The sequence below is a fragment of the Nicotiana tabacum genome, chromosome 2, assembly GCF_000715075.1.
Source record: "Nicotiana tabacum cultivar K326 chromosome 2, ASM71507v2, whole genome shotgun sequence".
NCBI classification, from domain to species: Eukaryota; Viridiplantae; Streptophyta; class Magnoliopsida; order Solanales; family Solanaceae; genus Nicotiana; species Nicotiana tabacum.
Window position 1 is genome coordinate 19,033,420 of NC_134081.1, and position 18,802 is coordinate 19,052,221.

The 18,802-nt window shown below is 36.7% G+C and overlaps 1 protein-coding gene across 1 annotated transcript; it reads left to right on the forward strand.

The window, feature by feature from the left end:
• Positions 1 to 11,895: 11,895 nt before the first annotated feature.
• LOC107773223 (laccase-17-like) lies at positions 11,896 to 15,233 on the forward strand. Its single transcript, XM_075225083.1, has 5 exons — positions 11,896 to 12,002; positions 13,114 to 13,358; positions 13,439 to 13,567; positions 13,842 to 14,798; positions 14,899 to 15,233. The coding sequence occupies exons 1-5, from the start codon at positions 11,896 to 11,898 to the stop codon at positions 15,027 to 15,029; spliced, it is 1,569 nt and encodes a 522-aa protein (XP_075081184.1). The 3' UTR covers positions 15,030 to 15,233.
• Positions 15,234 to 18,802: the final 3,569 nt, after the last annotated feature.

Sequence of the window (18,802 nt, forward strand, 5' to 3'; positions counted from 1 at the left end):
AATAGATAAATACAATTGCTGGGCATTGGGAGGTGCCAAATCACCTTGCCAATTTCCAACTTTTTATATATATATATATATATATATATATATATATATATATATATATATATAAGAGAGAGAGAGAGAGAGAGAGAGAGAGAGATTAGAGAGTCTAAACATTTGGGGTGTATAACTAAGATTAATAAATAGTATCGCCAAAGTGGTCTATTTATTTGAAGTCACCGAAATATTTTTAATATTACATACACGTGAGATTATTCAATACATGAATTGGGAATTACGATTTATTAGTAGTTGTCATCAAAGTGGTCTGTTTAATTGAATCATTGAAATATTCTCAATACACCATACCTAAAGTGTTCTTAATAAGGGTATGCTAGTGTTGAAGGTTTACCTTTATGATACTTGTGATGCTAAATTAATTTATGAGATGAGATATTGTGTTTTCGCCCAAAGGATGAAACTTAGGGGTCGTTTGGTAGGGTGTATAAGAATAATGCTGAATATGGTGTATTAGTAATGCTGGTATTAGTTATGCTTGCATTAATACGATGACATTAGTTATGCTAACATATTTCTTTTCCATTATTTAGTTTGATGCATTAAAGCATTGCACAATTTCTAAAAGAGTTATTTGTTTACAAAAATACCCTCATAACCAGTCCATCACTTTATCTTTTTAAAAGAAATATATGTTGAGGAATATTTTTATATGAAAAAGGTTTAAAAAAATTATTTGATTTGTCTACCTATATTGTAGTATAGAACCAAATATTTATTCATAAAAAATAAAATATTCTAAGTATTTATTTATCTATAATTTTATTTTTTACTTTCTTGGATTAGTAGGCAAAGAAAGTTTGAATTAAAAAATAAAAGAAAAATGAGTTGATTACAAGTGCATTCTAGTACATAGTAGTAGAGTAAATATTTATAAATTTACGATGAAGAAATTGGCGGATTATAGGTATAAATAGTGGGAACAATTTTAGTATCGAACTTGCATTAATATAATAGCATTTTTTAATCAAGCATAAATTTTGAAGGATAATTTTATCTCTAACTAAACTAATGCATGCATTAAAACCCATTGCATTTTTAACATCATGATTTCATATGCATTAATTATGCATAGAATAATACCAAATAAGATGTATAACTAGTGCTTGCATAACTAATGCCTAGGTTCAGAAAGTGTACCAAACAAAGTATTATTAATACACAAAGCTAATGCATCCTACTAAACGACCCCTTAGTGTCTTGGATTCTCATGTATATAAAATATAAGGACATAATTTGTTGTCAGAGAAGGTTTTGTATTTCTTACCTAAAGGAAGGACACAATATATGCCTTGTACTCTTGGATGATATGGGGAGGAGGTTTTGCATCTCTTGCCTAAAGGTGAAGATACAATGAATGCCTTGGACTCTTTGGTTTTAAAGGGGAGACAATTGCATCTTTCACCCAAATGGGAGGTGCAATAGATGTCTTTGACTCTTTGGAATTATATATTCATGCCCATAATTTTCTCTAACTTTTGTGTTGTTTGCTTATATAACTATTAACAACATGACTACTCAGCTGAATTCCATTGAAACTCTAACTAGTTTCAACTACAAGAAGTAAAAATAGGATATTGAAATAATGTTAGGTCTGATGGACTTGGACTTTGCATTGATTGAACATAAACCTGCTGAACCTACAACTACTAGCACTGCTGATGAAACGGCTAAGTATGAGAAATGGATGAAGGTTAATAAATTAAGCCTTATGGTTATGAAGAGATCCATTTCTGATCACATAAAAGGTACAATTAAGGATAATGGAAATGCAAATAATTTCTTGAGTGCCATTGGATAGAAATTCCTAAAATCTGATAAAGCTGAGATAAGTAGCCTGATTGATTCTCTGTCTACCATAAAGTATGATTTTGTAGGTAGTGTCCGCGATCACATTATGGAATTAGGTAACATTGCTACCAAACTGAATAATTTAAGTGTAACCATTACCAATGATTTTCTTGTTCATTAATCCTGAAGGTCTCCTCCTGAGCAGTTTGACCAGCTTAAGATAACTTATAATGCATAAAAGGATAAGTGGAGTGTTGATGAGCTTATCATTGTTTGTGTTTGTGCGGTAGAGGAAGGGAGGATCCGAAAGAAGAAAAGTAAGGACATAGTGAACCTTGTTAGTTCGTCTAGATCAGCTGATTATCTCTCTTATAAAAGAAAAGGTGGATCCAAATTTTATAAAAAGAAACATGGTCAGTCTCATCATCCAGGTGGTTATAATGTTCATATTAATAATTCTGGTGGAAACAAGGTCAATCTCATAATTCCATTGGTCTTCAAACTGTAATTAACAAAGAAATCAAGTGTTGAGATTGCAAACAAGTAGGTCATAAGAAAGCTGGCATCCTTTGAAAACAAAGCAGGTAATCTTTTGGCTTTTGTCTGAAAGTACAAAAGGAGGGGGGGGGGATGAATTGACGATTTTTATTTTCAGTATTCTAAGTAGTTGACTAGTTTGCCAATTAGTCAACTAGAGATAAAAATAGAATAATAATAATGCAGAAATAAAAAGCAAAAATGAAAAGCAGAAAATAAAATGTAACGACCCGGCCGGTCGTTTTGACTATTGCAATCCTGTTCTCCCATTTACTGCTCAAATTGTGAATTACAATTGTTATTTGGTTTGTCGGGGTAATTAGTTTGGGTTCGGTGAGGTTTTGAAATGATTTGGAGCGCTTAGTTTCAAGGTTTAGAATTTAAGTTGAAAAAGTTGACCGGATGTTAACTTATGTGTAACGACCCCGGAGAAATTTTGCTAAGGAAATTAAGGTTTGGTGGTGCCGAGATAGATCAATTAGTACAAAGATTATTGAAATTTCTCTACGGTGTCGAAAATTGGTCAATTGTCGGAAATTGGTCATTTGTGTGACCACTATGCGGTCGCAGAATTACTTTGCAGACCGCATAATGGTCGCAAAGTGGATTAGGAGAGGAGCCAGATAGAGGAAACTCTACGGTGCACTTTGCGACCGCAGACCTATTTTATGGTGCATTATGCGACCGCAGAACAAGCATGCGGGCCGCATAATGACCGCAGACCAGGTCAGTAATGCCCAGCTTTGGAAGCCAAATTATGCGGCTGGTATGCGGACCTCATACCTGTTATGCGATCGCATAACTGCGTCGGAGCTTCCATTCTTTCTAATTTTTGACCCGACCCAACTTCGATTTATAGCCCTTGAAGCTTATTTTTGAGCTAAAAATCTGATATTTTAGAGAGAGGTGAGAGCATTTTAGAGAGAGAAAGTTAAGACTTAGTGATTTATCTATCAATTCTTGTTCAGGTTTGAAGATTTTACAAGGATCTTGCTAGGGCTTCAAAGAGGTAAGAATTTCTTTCCCTAACTCTTCAATTTCGGATTTGAAGTAAAGATGGATGATTAATAGTATGATTCTTGGGTGTAGAGTATCATATATACATACCAATAAGGTTGTGGAAAGATTGTTAAGTTCAAATGGGTAAGGATTGAGTTGAAAATGGTAGAAATCTTCATAGACTTTAATTAAAGATTTGAGGGTCGAGTTCATGTCGGATTTTGGTGAAATTTATATGGTTGGACTCGTGGTTGGATGGGCGTTCATATTCTATAATTTTTATCGGGTTTCGAGATGTGCGCCCTACAAGCGATTTTTGAGTTAATTTCGAATTTTATTGGAAAAAAATTAGTATTTTCTTATGGAATTAATTACAATAATTTATATTGACTGATTCGAATTAATTGAGTCTGGATACGAGGCTTTTGGAGACCAATTCTCGTGGCAAGGGCATAGCGGAATAAATAATTACACGGGTTGAGGTAAGTAACAATTATAAATCTGGTCCTGAGGGTATGAAACCCTGGATTTTGGTATCATGTGATTATTTTGGAGGTGGCGCACATGCTAGGTGACGGGCGTGTGAGCGTGCACCGAGGGGATTGTGACTTGGTCCGTCCCGGGAAACTGTAAAGTTAAATAATTTATTGTTAGCTATATGATCTCTATGTGTTGAAGAAATTTGACTATAAATCATGTTAGAAATCATGCTTAGGCTATGTTATAGTACTGTTGAGACCCGTAGAGGTCGCGTACTTGTTGAATTATTTGCTAATTGATGTCTTGTACTCAGTCATGATTTTTCTTGCGTATTATACCTCAGTCTTTCTGGATATTTGTTGATATACTATGCTATCTTTGTTTGGGCTGATCTTTGTAATTTCTGAGAGCTCGAGAGACTTGAGAGGTTGAGGACTGAGTAAGGCCGAGGGCCTGGCGGCGAGGTAAGGATATTATGGCACATGAGTTGTCCGTGCAAGATATTATAGCATGTGAGTTGTCCGTGCAGCACGTGAGTTGTCCGTGCAGATTATGGCGCTTGGGCTGTAGGAGCCCCTCCGGAGTCTGTACACACCCCAGTGAGCGCGGGTACCCATTAAATGTGAGTGTTGAGGGCTGAGAGCCGAGTGGTTGAGCTGTTGTGATAAGTTGAGTGACTGTTGCCTGAGAGGCTGTACTTGCTTTACATTTGTTGTTGCACTTGGTTGTTATCTGTCATTGTTGTAAAATCTCTGAAAGAATTTATATCCATATTACTTGGAATTGAACTGTATAAAATTGATTTGACTTAAACTGCCGGATTTGAAAGCATGTCTATTCTCTACTGGAACTACTAAAAGTGAACTATGACTGTGTAGCTCGTCATTATCTTCAGTTCCTTAGTTATTATTGTTACTTGCTGAGTTGGTTATACTCATACTACACCCTGCACTTCGTGTGCAGATCCAGGTGTTCCTGAACATAGCGGGTGTTGATCATTTCGCGCAGTTGACTTTCAGGAGATTTTGAGGTAGCTGCCGTGTTTCGCAGACCTTGTCTCTCCTTCTCTATCTCCTTGTTTACTGTATTTAGTTTCAGACTATTATAGACCGTATTTTCCAGACTTGTACTCACATTAGATGCTCATGTACTCAGTGACACCAGGTTTTGGGAGTGTTGTATCGGAAATTGCTAGATCTTTGGTATTGTATTAAACGTTACGTTTTTAAATTTAAAGGAAATCATGGGTTATTGATGTTGTCGGCTTGCCTAGTACTGAGATAGGTGCCATCACGACAGGTTAGGATTTTGGGTCGTGACATAAAGACACCAGGATTTTTATATTTGTTCGGATTCAATGTGAATCCTACGTCCAGTTCCCTTGGGTTGCGAGGGTGATCTCTTTTAGTATTTGAAGTATCTCGAGTACAAGATGGTTGATGTATATTTACACCAACGACTCAGTTTCTATGTCACTTTTCTCTTCTTGATACAATGCCTCACCAGTGTTTATCTCTCTTTCTTCTCTCACTAATTACACAGCAGATCTAAGGAGAAGTACAATGCTTGTTTGGAGTAGAACAAAAAGAGTGATAATGGTTCGTTCAAAGTATGTCTTCTTTAAGTCTGGAACATATATATATATATATATATATATATACTTCGTGAGTACTTCTTGACTCTTGATTGACGTGAATCTTGAGAGATTACATACCCAAGGGAGTTGATCCTTGAAAGGAATCATAAATTGATTCTTTCCAAGAATAAAGTCAAGGTTTCGTTGATCTTCCTTGATTTGTGGTCTTGACATGATTTTCATCCTCTAGGCATATCTTTTCCGTTACTTGAGTGATCAGCGATAGATCCCTTGATTTATGGCTTCAATGATCTCCAGTGCAGCACTTTGCAATTCTGTTTCCCTTTGATTTGGGACCTTCATATAATAGCTTCCGTCAATCATCAATCACATCATTGATTGATTCTTCTTCTGGATCTCTGCTACTTCTTCCTTTTTCATCTCTAATCATTGATTCTTTTCCTTTGCTTTGCTTCTAAAGCTCCCATTAATCGATTGTTTCCTTAATATATACTTGATTGATAGGGCTTCTTGATTCCTTTATTTAATCCCTTGTGATCCTGCACCAAATGCGATATATTATTTTTCATCATTGAAACTCTTATTTAACAATCTTCCCCTTTTTGATGATGACAAAAATAATATATAAACAGCAGTTTACTTCCCTGTTGGCCTACTCCGCTGTAGTCGACTCCCCCTTAACATGTGCTGCATATACTTCAGTCGACTCCCCCTCAACAAGTGCTGCTGTTTGTTCTGCAATGTATGACTTCTTTTCTCCCCCTTTTGGACATCAGCAAAGAGGGGATATGCATATATACAGTTGAAATTAAGTACAAACATGCACATCATTGGCAAATATTTGCAAATCATAGGCATGCAGAGTTTAGCAAAAGTAAAGAAAAATATCCAGCGACTGGTTATCCAGTCCAAAACAGCAAAATAGCAAAAATATTGTTTGAAACATCCACAACTAATGACACAAGAAATAAGTGAGAGTGTTGCAAATCGCCTCCTTCAGACACTCAAAACTGGCATTAGCTGAAACTGTCACTCCATCAATCTTGTCATGTACTTCCTTGAAGGTTTTGACTGCGTTTTCTGCAAGTTTGAGAATTCTGACCCTCATCTTTGAAACTTCGGACCTAGTCTCTTTGGAGATTTCATGGATGTCCCCATCAATGGATTGAGTTGCAGCAAGAAGGTCCTTGATGATGGTCAACTTGTTGTCAATAGCAGTCAATTTCTGTACAAGATCAGGATCACCTACACTATGATGGAAAACAAAGGCTTTGATCTTAGAATCAACCGGAACATTCTTGACTTCACCTTCATGTTTCTTCACCCATGAACCCTTAGTATATACATACCCCATACTGGCAAAGGCTCTAGAGTTGTAGGACTTTGAAACAGAGACAAAGGGGTATTATGAGATAGATATGTTGTGGGCTTCCAAGATGTGGGTGATAGCCATACCATAGGGTAGACTGGTGGGATCATCAGCACTCTCAATCATAAAGTTTATGACCCATGAGGATAACAACAACAACAAAAACAACATACCTAGTATTATCCCACACCATGAGGCCTGGGGAGGGTAGTGTGTACGAAGACCTTACCCCTACCTTGTGAGGATAGAGAGGTTGTTTCCAATAGGCCCTTGACTCAGGAAAGCATAAGCACCATATTAATGAAAATATAGACAAGAAGGGACAGTACCAAAAAGCCATATTAAAGCAGAATAAAAATAATAAGACAGTAAGGTGATCAACAATGAAAGAAAATAATGGTTAGTCATAAAACCTACTACCAAAAGAAAGCGAGACTGCGTGCCAATACTACTATTATGAACACTCTAGATTCCCCATTATGAAGGGAATTTGATAACTTGATGCAATGTGGATGGGACATCATCCATATCATGAATCCATGGTCTTCCCAAAATTATATTATAGGCCATGTCCGCGTCTATCACCTGGAACTTTGTATCCTTGATGGCCCCTTCTGCAAATGTGGTAAGTACAACTTCCCCTTTCATAACAACGCTTGAATTATGAAACCCAGACAAGGACCGTGCTTTTGGTATGACCTTATCATTAGCTTGCATTTCATTTACCACCCTCAGTAAAATGATGTTCATTGAGCAACCTGGATCAATCAAAAGTCATTTTACATTAGTATCATGTACAAATAGAGATATTACTAGTGCATCGTTGTGAAGAATCATCAAGTCGTCCGCGTCTTCATTGTCAAATGTTATATTGTCGCCCTCCAAAACTTGGCGGACTCGCTTTCCATGAGTGACAGTAACTTATGAAGTCTTTTTCGTGGTTGTGTATGTTACTCTATTAACCTCATCTCCTCCGGTTATGACGTTGACTGTTCTCTTTGGTGATGGAGGTTTTGGGGGTTCTTGTTTGTTCTTCAAATATGATTATCTCTCTTTTTCACTAAACATATCAGTAAGATAACTTTGCTTCAATAAATGTTAGACCTCTCCTTGCAAAAGCCTGCAATCTGCTATTCTATGGTCATGATCATTATGAAACTCGCACCAAAAATTTGGGTTTCTTTTGTTCGGACCTGATATCATTTCTTTTGGCCATCACACCTTATCTCCCATACCTCTTAAACCAGCCACTAATTCGGAGGTGATAATGTTAAAGCTATAATCCCATATTCTTGCTTGTGTACTGGGATCATTGCTTCGGGCATCCCGCTCCTTTTTGAATCTGGATGAAGAACCTATTGCCGTAATAAACATGAGACGTCCTCTTCAAGAACACCGTAAACATAAGAGGGCCATCTCTTATAAAAACCCTTAAAATAAAGGGTTGATTTTGGAATAATTTGTTCCAGAAATCCAAATGCTTTAGGGGAAAAATACACTCAAGGCTTTACATAATAAGACACAAATAGTAAAACTTGCGCAAAACACTTAAGCAAAAAAGGAAGGAAAAAATTAAAACTTGCATATATGTTCAAACGAAAGAAAGAATCATGCAATACTTGAGCTAAAAGATGTCTTTATTTACAATAACTTGCTAAAGTGGCACAAATACAAAAGTTGGAAAAATAAAAGAAAAGCTAAACTGCTACATCTTCGGAACCCGGAATAAGAGAAGTGCCCGCGTCCCCAGGGGAAGTGGGTAGATCCGTCGATGGCTCAACATCTTGACCCTCATTAGTTTGGCCTTCAACTAACATCTTCGCCTTCCATTTCCTCTTTAGTTCCCGAAGTTCGGAACTGGAACCGAAAGAACCGGAAGCATCAGGCTCTGCCGGGAGACCCCTTTTAGCAGCTAACTCAAACTTACGGGCCTTAGCGATTTTAGCATCAAAGTGAATGATACCCGCTTTAGCCTCTTCCAAGGTTTTTCTCCTCATGCTATACATAACATAAGTTTCCTCAACAATAAGGGAAGCCGCTCAGCGCTTAAGTTCTTCTTTGAGTTGGGTTACCTCGACAGAAAGGTTTTTCCGGGCGGATCTAGCGGATTTGAGGCTAACATAGAGGTCACAGACAGTTGAGCTAAAGAGCCTATTATGCTCAATAGTCTTCCTATAGTTCTCCTCTAACTAGGCATGCTTCACCCCCACAGTAGCAAGCTCTTCAATTTTGGAGTTCAAGGCAACCTCTAAGTTGGTCAATCTTTCAGCGGAGGCACCCTCGCGGTCGGTTGCAGCAAGAACGACATTATGAACTTCAGCCCATTTGGCCCTGGCTTCGTCAAATTTAACCCTCAGCGGGCCAATCTCTTGGCTAAGGGTTACCACTTCTTGCTCACTTTGCTGCAAACGAGTCTCCAATATAACAGCCTTAGCAGCTTTGGCTTCCAATTTTGAGAGGCGAGCAACAATTTGCTCTTGCTCGGCCAAAAGTTGATCCCGTACGGAGGTAAGTTCTTCCTTTTCTCGAATCAGCCTTTGGAGGCCCTCGGAAGCAAGACAGTTGGCCTACAAAACAAGAAAGAAAAAATTAGGATATTTTCAGGTAAAAACAGAAAAAATAACAAAGGAAGTAAAGAATGTACCTCTGTGGCGTTGTGCATGGCATTGTTCAACAAGCACTCTCCCAAGAGAGCCTGTATCTTTTCCCAATCTTTCTTTGAAGCCAAAGGCTTCAGATAGTTAGCAAGTTCCACCAGTCAGAATAGCAAATTGCATCCGGTGGAGACCGAAAGAGTAACGCTCCTCCTCCTTTGCGGATCTTCTGAGGGGGAGCATAGTTTTCCCCTAAATTCCCGTGAACTGGGGACTGGGGGAGAAGGACACCCTCTTCGCGAGCCGATGCGTCCGGTGGAGATGTTGCAGTTGCTAGTGGAAGAGTTGACGAAGGTGGAAATGATGTAGCAGTTGCTGGTGTTGGTGAAGATGGAGATGAAGTTGATGGTGTTGAAGGGTGAGAAGCAGCTGCGACAAACGCAGTGCTGGTTGTTGGTTACTCGTCTACCAAGTACAGAAGGGACCCGGTACTCAACTCCAAAATACCGGGCACATCGACTAGGACCCAGAAGCGGGAGTTAGCATTTTCCACCATTTCATACTCCCCAAAGCGCCCAGATATCATCCTCGGTTGGTGTAACTAGCTCAACAAATTGAGGGGTCTGTTGAGTTGAGGAAGGTCGTCGTCTTCTATGTAGAGAAGCTCCTTCCTCGCTAGCTTCTCCATCATCGTCAATAATCACGGTATCTATGGCCGACTCGGGTGGAGGGCTCGTCACCACGACTTCTAGAGATGACTCAGGGGCAGCATTCTTCTCCCTCTTATTCTTTCCCCCGGCCACAGAGGAACACCTTCTTTTTGGTTGCTTGTTTTCCGTCTGGGGACTCCGAGAAGAAGAACTTGCACCAGAAACAGGCCCGGAGACGCCTGTCTGTGAAAATGCTTTCTGCAGCAGCCTCTCCGCATCAGTAGGATCAACTAAAATATCCTCATTGGGACAACAACTGAGCCTGGGGTAGACCTATATTCAAATGGGGGAAGGAGTCAGATAACTTTCTCATAAGAAAATGTAATGACATGATGAGTTAGACTTACCATAATTTTTGGCCTTCCACCTGTATTTCAGGGACAGCTCTTTCCACGAGCGGGTTTCGGGCGTGGTAACGTCCAAAATCTTCTGAACCTATTGGTCCAGGCCCTCAACCCTAGAGGGGAACCCACCAAGCCGCTGAGGCAGGAAAAGGAAGAAAATTTAATAATGACGAGGAAATGATCTTTAACAAGGAAAGAAACAGATTGTATACTTACGAGTATGGTTCCACAGTTCGAGGAAGGAAGGAGCCGAGGCCGGGATGATATCACTGGTGGCAACTAAAACATACCGTTCCATCCACCCACGATCGTTATCATTATCCATGCTAGATAGCAATTCATGGTGGCCCCGCTTGCTGAAGTTGATCATCCCCCCACGGAAGATCTTGGGGGAATAAAGGTTCATCACATGAGCTAAAGTTAGCTCCTCCCTCGTTTCCTGACACAGGCGCCGAGGGCAAGCAATCGTCCTCCACACGGCGGGAATCACCTATGCCTAACATACTTGATAGCGGAGGCAAAACTCCTCAATGACAGAGTCAAGCTCTCCACTCAGAGAAAATATCTCTAAAGTGAAGGGATACATATAGAAGTACGTAAAACCCATCCTGGGTAAGGTTACCCGCTCCGCCAGGTCGAGAGCAATAATGTCTAGGTCCTGGCAATGACAGTCTTCCTTCACAGCAGGAATACTGGAAGGACGGATGGAAGAAGGATACCTGCTAACGGCTTCGAAGTCTTTTGTTGTAACAAGACTTCTACGGATGATGATACTCACTGTTGGATGAGTAGCGTCCTTGGCTTTGTTCTTATTCTTTAAGGAACTGGTATTCTTTGAAGAAGAAGCCATTATATATTATGGAAGAAGAAAAAACTTTTTCGTTTGAAGAAAGTTAAAGAAAGTTTGAAAAACAAGATACAAGTTGAATAAAGAGAGTTTTAGAGAGTTTGGAGAGTTATGGAGCATGAATGAAGGAGGTTGATGCGTATAAGTAAAGTTTTAGGCGGCTTAATTCGTGGCCATGATTACCTCGATAACCAGCAAAAGTTATGCTGAATCGTGGGATGACGCATATTCGGGGCATTAAATGTGGAGAGACGTGTATCTAAATCAACCGTCAGAAGCTTTTCAAAAGGAATCATAGTAATTTTTGCCAAAAAGAATGTTTCTACCAACTTTCCGGTGACACAAAGTTATATCACCGAAAAGCAGGGGACTATCTGTATAGGGTAAAATATGCTATGCCAAGTGGCCGCTTAAGAGAGTGACACGTGGAGCCTAAGGAGGGGATAGTTAAAACCGAAGGCAGTTTTTCCATTTGTCACCGGAAATAATGATACTCGTAAATATGCAATAAATACCCTCCGCCCGCTAGCATTTAATGGAGAATATTCCATAACATTTAGTGCAATGCCCGTTACAGAGAATTTGTCATTTATGCTCACTGTTACACCTTCTTCAATGGCCCTCATAATTGACATTAAAGAAGAGCATGATCCTAGCACCTTGTTCCCTAGGTGCAACTATAAATAATGAGCTCTGTTATCATTGTAAGGGACAGGATTTTTCTGGCAAGCTTACGCTATAATCGATTCAAAACTTTATACAATTTTATCTACTTATTCCTTGATTTCATTGCTATTCTGCCCGGAAGCTCTGCTCCCGGAATTACTCTTTCCGCGATTTTTATCTTTACTTCAAGGCTAAGTATTGCGTATTTCTTCAATTATTTTATTATTTCAGGATCGAATTAATTCACTTGTCTAGAAATCACGTATAAATTCAACTGTACCGTTTTATGGGCAAACAGTAACACTAATAGTTACCTTGGCGGTGAAAAGCAAGTATCTTTTAATAGCATTATATATACATTGAAAAGGTATAAAAAAACTATTATAATTTGACCATGTGATTACCTAAAATATGGCCACATGCACAATGTATTAGTCGACAAGCTATCCAACATGCTTAGTTTTCCTAATTCCTTGAAATTAAAGCATCTTTAAAATCGTCGATAATATGGTGCTATGCTTGACTTGTCAATTTTCAATGAAGTTAATGACTAAACCGCTCCGAAAGAAACATCATGCACTCTCTTTTAATTTTATCAAGTTCTGATTTAGATGGATTTAGTTTAATGAGTTAAACTAATCTTCACTCATACAGTTTTTGTTTCAAAAATGTTTTCTTTAGCACCACCAAAATTCTAAAATCGTGGTAGTCTTATTGCTTTTAAAACTTCATACTAAATTTTATTACGATGAGTGAACTAATTAACTTCAACTCACCCTAGGATATGAAGGTTTTGCATGTCAAAATATACTAATATGCTATACAATATCTGTATTCTTTGACACCACTCCAAAGTTTGTTCTACAACTACAGTTGGTCTAACCAAAGATAACTTAGAATCAAGCTATTCTCTTCTTCACCTTTCTCTTCAATATTATCCCTTTATTTTTTATTTCACCAAATCACCGGCAAACATCTATATATACATGACTTCCATGCACTTATAGAACAACAGCAGAAAAGGAAGTTTACAAAGTAAGAAAGGTAAGATTTTCTTCTTACAAATTAACTTGAAAAACTCTCCAAAGCTTAATGATATTCTTGTTCCTACAATAGGCATGGAATTAGACAGCTTCGTAGTGGATGGGCAGATGGACCAGCATATATAACACAATGTCCCATTCAAACTGGTCAGAGTTATGTCTATAACTTCACTATAATTGGCCAAAGAGGAACATTTTGGTGGCATGCACATATTTCATGGTTGAGATCAACTGTTTATGGTCCTATAATTATTCTTCCAAAGAAAAATACTCCTTATCCATTTGCCAAACCCTACAAAGAAGTTCCCATCATCTTTGGTAATAAGTGATCATTAATTAATTTGTCTATAGGAAGTTATTAATATACTAATGATGAACTGATGAATGCAATGTCACAGGCGAATGGTTCAATGCAGACACTGAGGCTATAATTGCCCAAGCTTTACAAACAGGTGGAGGTCCTAATGTTTCTGATGCCTATACTATCAATGGACTTCCTGGCCCTTTGTATAATTGTTCAGCCAAAGGTAGTAAACTTTATATTATATAGTTACCATGCTATTGTTAAATATATTTTGCAATTCTTTCCAAAATGAATGACACAACTTGGAGTATATACTTACATAGTTCTAATTTATTATTCGAAAATAAAATTTGTCATCGATCAGATATTGTCATTTAATATAGGTAACATTCAAATAAATTTCATATAATTTCAAATATCACTATGAAAGATTGTTTAATTATTCTTATAGTCATTGTAGCAAAAAGTATTGACACATTTGAATGTGCTTTATACAGATACTTTTAAGCTGAAGATGAAACCTGGAAAGGCTTATCTTCTTCGATTGATCAATGCTGCACTTAATGACGAGCTTTTCTTCAGCATCGTGAATCATACTCTTCGAGTTATCGATGCTGATGGCGTTTATGTTAAACCCTTTGAGACAGATACCCTTATTATTACACCAGGACAAACTCACAATGTTCTTCTCAAAACTAAACCTCATTTTCCTAATGCCACATTTTACATGACTGCTCGGCCATATGTGACGGGTCCTGGCACATTTGACAACTCTACTGTTGCTGGAATTTTAGAGTATGAATCAAAATCAAAACCCCATTTGAAAAACCTACCATTTTTTAAGCCATTACTTCCTGCTCTCAATGACACCACTTTTGTCACCAATTTTACGAGTAGATTAAGAAGTCTTGCTACTCCTCAATTCCCTGCTAATGTACCTCTAAACGTCGATAGACATTTATTTTTCACAGTAGGTCTTGGAACAAGTCCTTGTGATCATAATAAAACTTGCCAAGGACCAAATGGCACAAAATTCTCAGCTTCAGTTAATAATGTATCTTTTATACAACCTACAACTGCACTTCTCCAATCTCATTTCTTTGGACAATCCAACGGTATATACAAGCCTGATTTTCCTTATAGTCCTTTAAATTGGTTTAACTACACTGGGAATCCTCCAAATAACACCTTAGTTAAGAATGATACAAAACTTATGGTTTTGCCATTTAACACGAGCGTGGAGTTAGTGATGCAAGACACAAGTATTCTTGGTGCTGAGAGTCACCCTCTTCATCTTCATGGATTTAACTTCTTTGTCGTTGGCCAAGGCTTTGGGAATTTTGACGGCAATAAGGATCCAGCAAATTTCAACCTTATTGACCCTATTGAGAGGAACACTGTGGGTGTTCCTTCTGGTGGTTGGGTTGCAATTCGATTTCTAGCAGACAATCCAGGTAATTTAAAAGTTTTGCAATTAAAAAGTCTAGTAATATCATTCATTCAATTATAAGTCTAAGTATAAATCCGATATAATGTTGTTTGTGTTACAATCAGGAGTATGGTTTATGCATTGTCACCTGGAAGTTCACACAAGTTGGGGATTGAAAATGGCATGGTTGGTTCTAGATGGAAAACTTCCTAATCAGAAGCTACCTCCTCCCCCAAAAGACCTCCCCAAGTGTTGAGAATTTTCGTTCAATTTTTGTACCTCTAATATTTTTGCTTGATCGTTGATCTTTCCTCATTTTGCTTATGTAGCTGGTGGATTATTATATGTATTTTCCCTTCGTTTCTTATAATTTTCTTTTCTTTTTATTGATTACATGTGTGAGAGAGTCGAGAATTTTGTAAGTTCAAAATTCTATGAAATTTGGAATCAATAATCATCTTTATATTTCTTGCATTCAAATAATTGGTATTTTTGTCCTTTAACGCACAAATGAGAGTATGGTGCATAAAATTTACAACTACTTTTTGTTGGAATTTGGACTTTTGGTTATAAACTGAAAATATAGTGACGTGACCCAAGTGGTGGATAAATAAAATGCCTAATATTAGATACTATATGTGTGGATAAGTGAGGCTCAATAACAGTGGACATGTGATGGGTAGACACTCTTTATAAATAGCGGCCAACCCCCCTCCTCCTTCCCTAGCTGTTAGAAAAGGGCTTTTTTCACTTTTAGCCCGCACCAGAAATTATTTAAATTCGGTAGCCGGAAATGTGTATAAAATTTATATAATTTCGGTATATAACATACAGAATGTATATATATACAAAAAATATACAAAAAAATATATATATTTTTCGGCTATTATTTTTAGAGCGGTTATAAAATGTCATTTTTCCATTAGAAAATTCTAGCGTATTTTGCCTCTTGAATACGTGATTACATTAGACGTCTCATCAGTGAAGTTCCTCGAACTGTGAGAGTGTGTAGCTAGTAGATCGTGAAAGTTGATCTCATATTTAAACGTCGATTATTATTGTTACTATGTCAATGGAGTTGAACGGTACACTTACTTAAATTCTAACTCAAGATTATGATTGTGTTTTAATTTCAGCTATTGGTACAAATTAATTAACTTACCGTTAGTATTAGAGCCACCATAATTAGAGTTTAAGATCAAAAAATTAATCTTAAGTTTCCATCAAAAAGGAGTTGAAAAGTCGTCGATCCTTTTCCTATGGACGGCGGCACAGAAAAAAATTCGAAATTGCCCCACTGTTCTGATTTTTAGATTGCAACCTCTATTGTTAACCTATTTGTCGCTGAAATTTTGCGGCGGCTGTAAAACGATGAAATCCTAATACCAAAAAAAAAGGAGGATTTGATTACAATTTGACGGTGACAGTATAATGGTTTGACAGAATGGGAATTAATAGTAACTTATATTTTGTGAATTGTGGTAAGGAGCAAACACATAATAATAATAATAATAAATTAATAATTAATTAGCTTACAAAAGGTCTTTGGCTTTACCTTTCTATTTAGGAGTGATTCTCTCCTAATGTATATAATATATTAATTTGCTGTCAAGTAAACGGCCAAAACTCATTGTTGGTCACGATACTGCTTCGGTTTAATGGGATTTTATCCGTGCTCTAGCTCTTTGGTCAATGAATAGAATTAATAAATATACTAGGGAAAATATCCGCGCGCGGTTATTAAAAACTTTCATAGTAATAATAAAATTAATATTTTAATATCTGAACACTATAAATAGCCAAAAGTTCAATTATATATTTTTAATGTACTTAATTATTTATAAAGAAAATTCCTTTTGAGCCCTTGATTTGTCAATTTACCGTTGACTTTTGTTTTGTGTGAAAAGGAAAAAGTGTTCCTTTGCTTCCAAACTTTGACATAATTTTTGGAACACCATCTTTATTTTATATATATTTGATTATATTTTTAATACTTATATAAGTGTAATTGTGGACATATATTTACATAAATAATATTCTTTGATATAAATATGCATATAACTTATTACTTTTTTCTTGAAAGTTTTTTAAAATAATTAATTTAATTAAGTGTGCCTTATCTAGCCAATTCGATCTGTTAGAAATTCCAATTCAATTTATATAATAACATTAAACACAAGAAAACAAACAATCTATATAAAATATAAGAAAGTTCCAAACCCCATTTACTTTTTTTTTCTTTTTCATGAATAAACAATTTAGAAAGTTGTAATAATATGAACTACTCTATTTGGTATTTGCAATTCAATTCTAATCATAACCACTAAAAATAATTGATCTCGAAAATCCAATAAACTTTTGGGATATTCATAAAAAATCATCTCAAAAATTTCATAAATTTGAAATATTCACAAAATGATCAAAGCATAAAACAATGTCTTTCTTAAAGCCGAATTGATCAAGAGATGTCTTCTCGGGATCAAGTAAAATGCAGTCAGATACTTCTTATGGAGAATAAATTAGAAAAGATCAAGGGAACAAACCAAATTATACTCATGATTGATTAATAAGATTACTCCTTTTCTAAAAATAAAAACCTAAAGATTAATTGCATAGGCTAAAATCAGAAGAAACTAAAATGAAACATGGGAAGTATAATTATGGCTAATATTTTGGCTAATGTAGTCCATCTCAAATAAGTATAAGTATCTTTGCAAAGTGTAGAATTTGTTGGCAATATTCTTTGGGACCCAAAAATATTGCATTATGTGGTGGACATCATTTGCACAAGTTGTATCTTTTCTTTTACACCTAAGAGGCCAAGACTTTTTTGCCTATAAAAGGGAAGGCAATTAGTTTATTTTAGACACACCAACAAGACTTGAGTTTTTATTTCTTGTTTCTTCCTTTCCTCCTTTTTATTAAGAGTGTTTTGTATGAGAGTTTAGTGTTGGGAAGCACTTGTGTGAACCCTTTCTTTTGAGTGATCTTGTGAGGTTATTCTCTTAGGGTATTTGGGATTAATTAGAATGTTTACTCTAATTTTGTACTCTCTTTTGTACTCCTGTTGGTATAGTGAAATTGCTCCTCTCCGCTTGTGGACGTAGGTCACCTTGACCGAACCACGTTAAATTTGTGTCTTCTTTATCTTCTTTAATTGTCGTTGTTATCAACTTCCATTGTCTTTGTTATTGCCATTATACCGTTATTTGGCTAAATTTTGCACTACCCGAGTTTTCGATCCTAACAAATTAGTATCAGAGCCGGATCTAACCGGGTTAGTTTCAATAGCTAAAATGACTCTAACAAAGACGTATGTTGAGAAATTTGACCGAAGTGCAAACTTCAGAATGTGGCAATTAAAGATGAAAGCTATACTAATTCAGGATGGCTTAGACTTGGCGTTGCAAGGAAACGAGAAGAAACCAAATAAAATGACGGATGAGGAGTTTGCCGTCATAGACAAAAAGACAAAAGCAGGTATCATTTTAAATCTTTCAAATGAGGTTTTACGTGAAGTTTCTGTAGAAACTACAGCCAAAGGTTGTGGGAAAAATTGAAAACCTTATATATAAAAAGGACGGTGAAAAATAGACTTTACTTGAAGGAGAAGATTTATACAATTTGTATGGGTGAAGGTACCTCTATTCTCTCTCATCTTGACACCTTTGATTCCATTCTTATGGATTTGAGTAATATAGATGTTGAAATTAAAGATGAGGATCAAGCCGTGTTACTGCTTTGTTCTCTACCCCCATCTTTTAAGCATATAAGAGATACTATGCTTTATGCAAAGGATAATATCTCTTATAAGGATATTAAATCTATCTTAAAATCAAAAGAATAGATAGAAAGTGATATTACTGGGGAAGCTAGTGGAACTCAAGCGGAAGTTGGCTTGTTTGTTAGGGGCAAATCCAATACAATAATTTAGAGTGTCCCTATTGTCATAAGAAAGGTCACATTATCTCTGAATGCTATAAACTGAAAAATAAAGAAAAGCATAAAGAAAGAAAAAATGAGCACAAA

Excerpts from the sequence above, each read along its gene's own strand:
- LOC107773223 (XM_075225083.1), top strand. The coding sequence starts at position 11,896 with ATGCCCGTTACAGAGAATTTGTCATTTATGCTCACTGTTACACCTTCT. Across the intron at positions 12,003-13,113 it reads CCTAGCACCTTGTTCCCTAG|GCATGGAATTAGACAGCTTC; the intron begins GTGCAACTATAA and ends TTCCTACAATAG. Across the intron at positions 13,359-13,438 it reads AGAAGTTCCCATCATCTTTG|GCGAATGGTTCAATGCAGAC; the intron begins GTAATAAGTGAT and ends GCAATGTCACAG.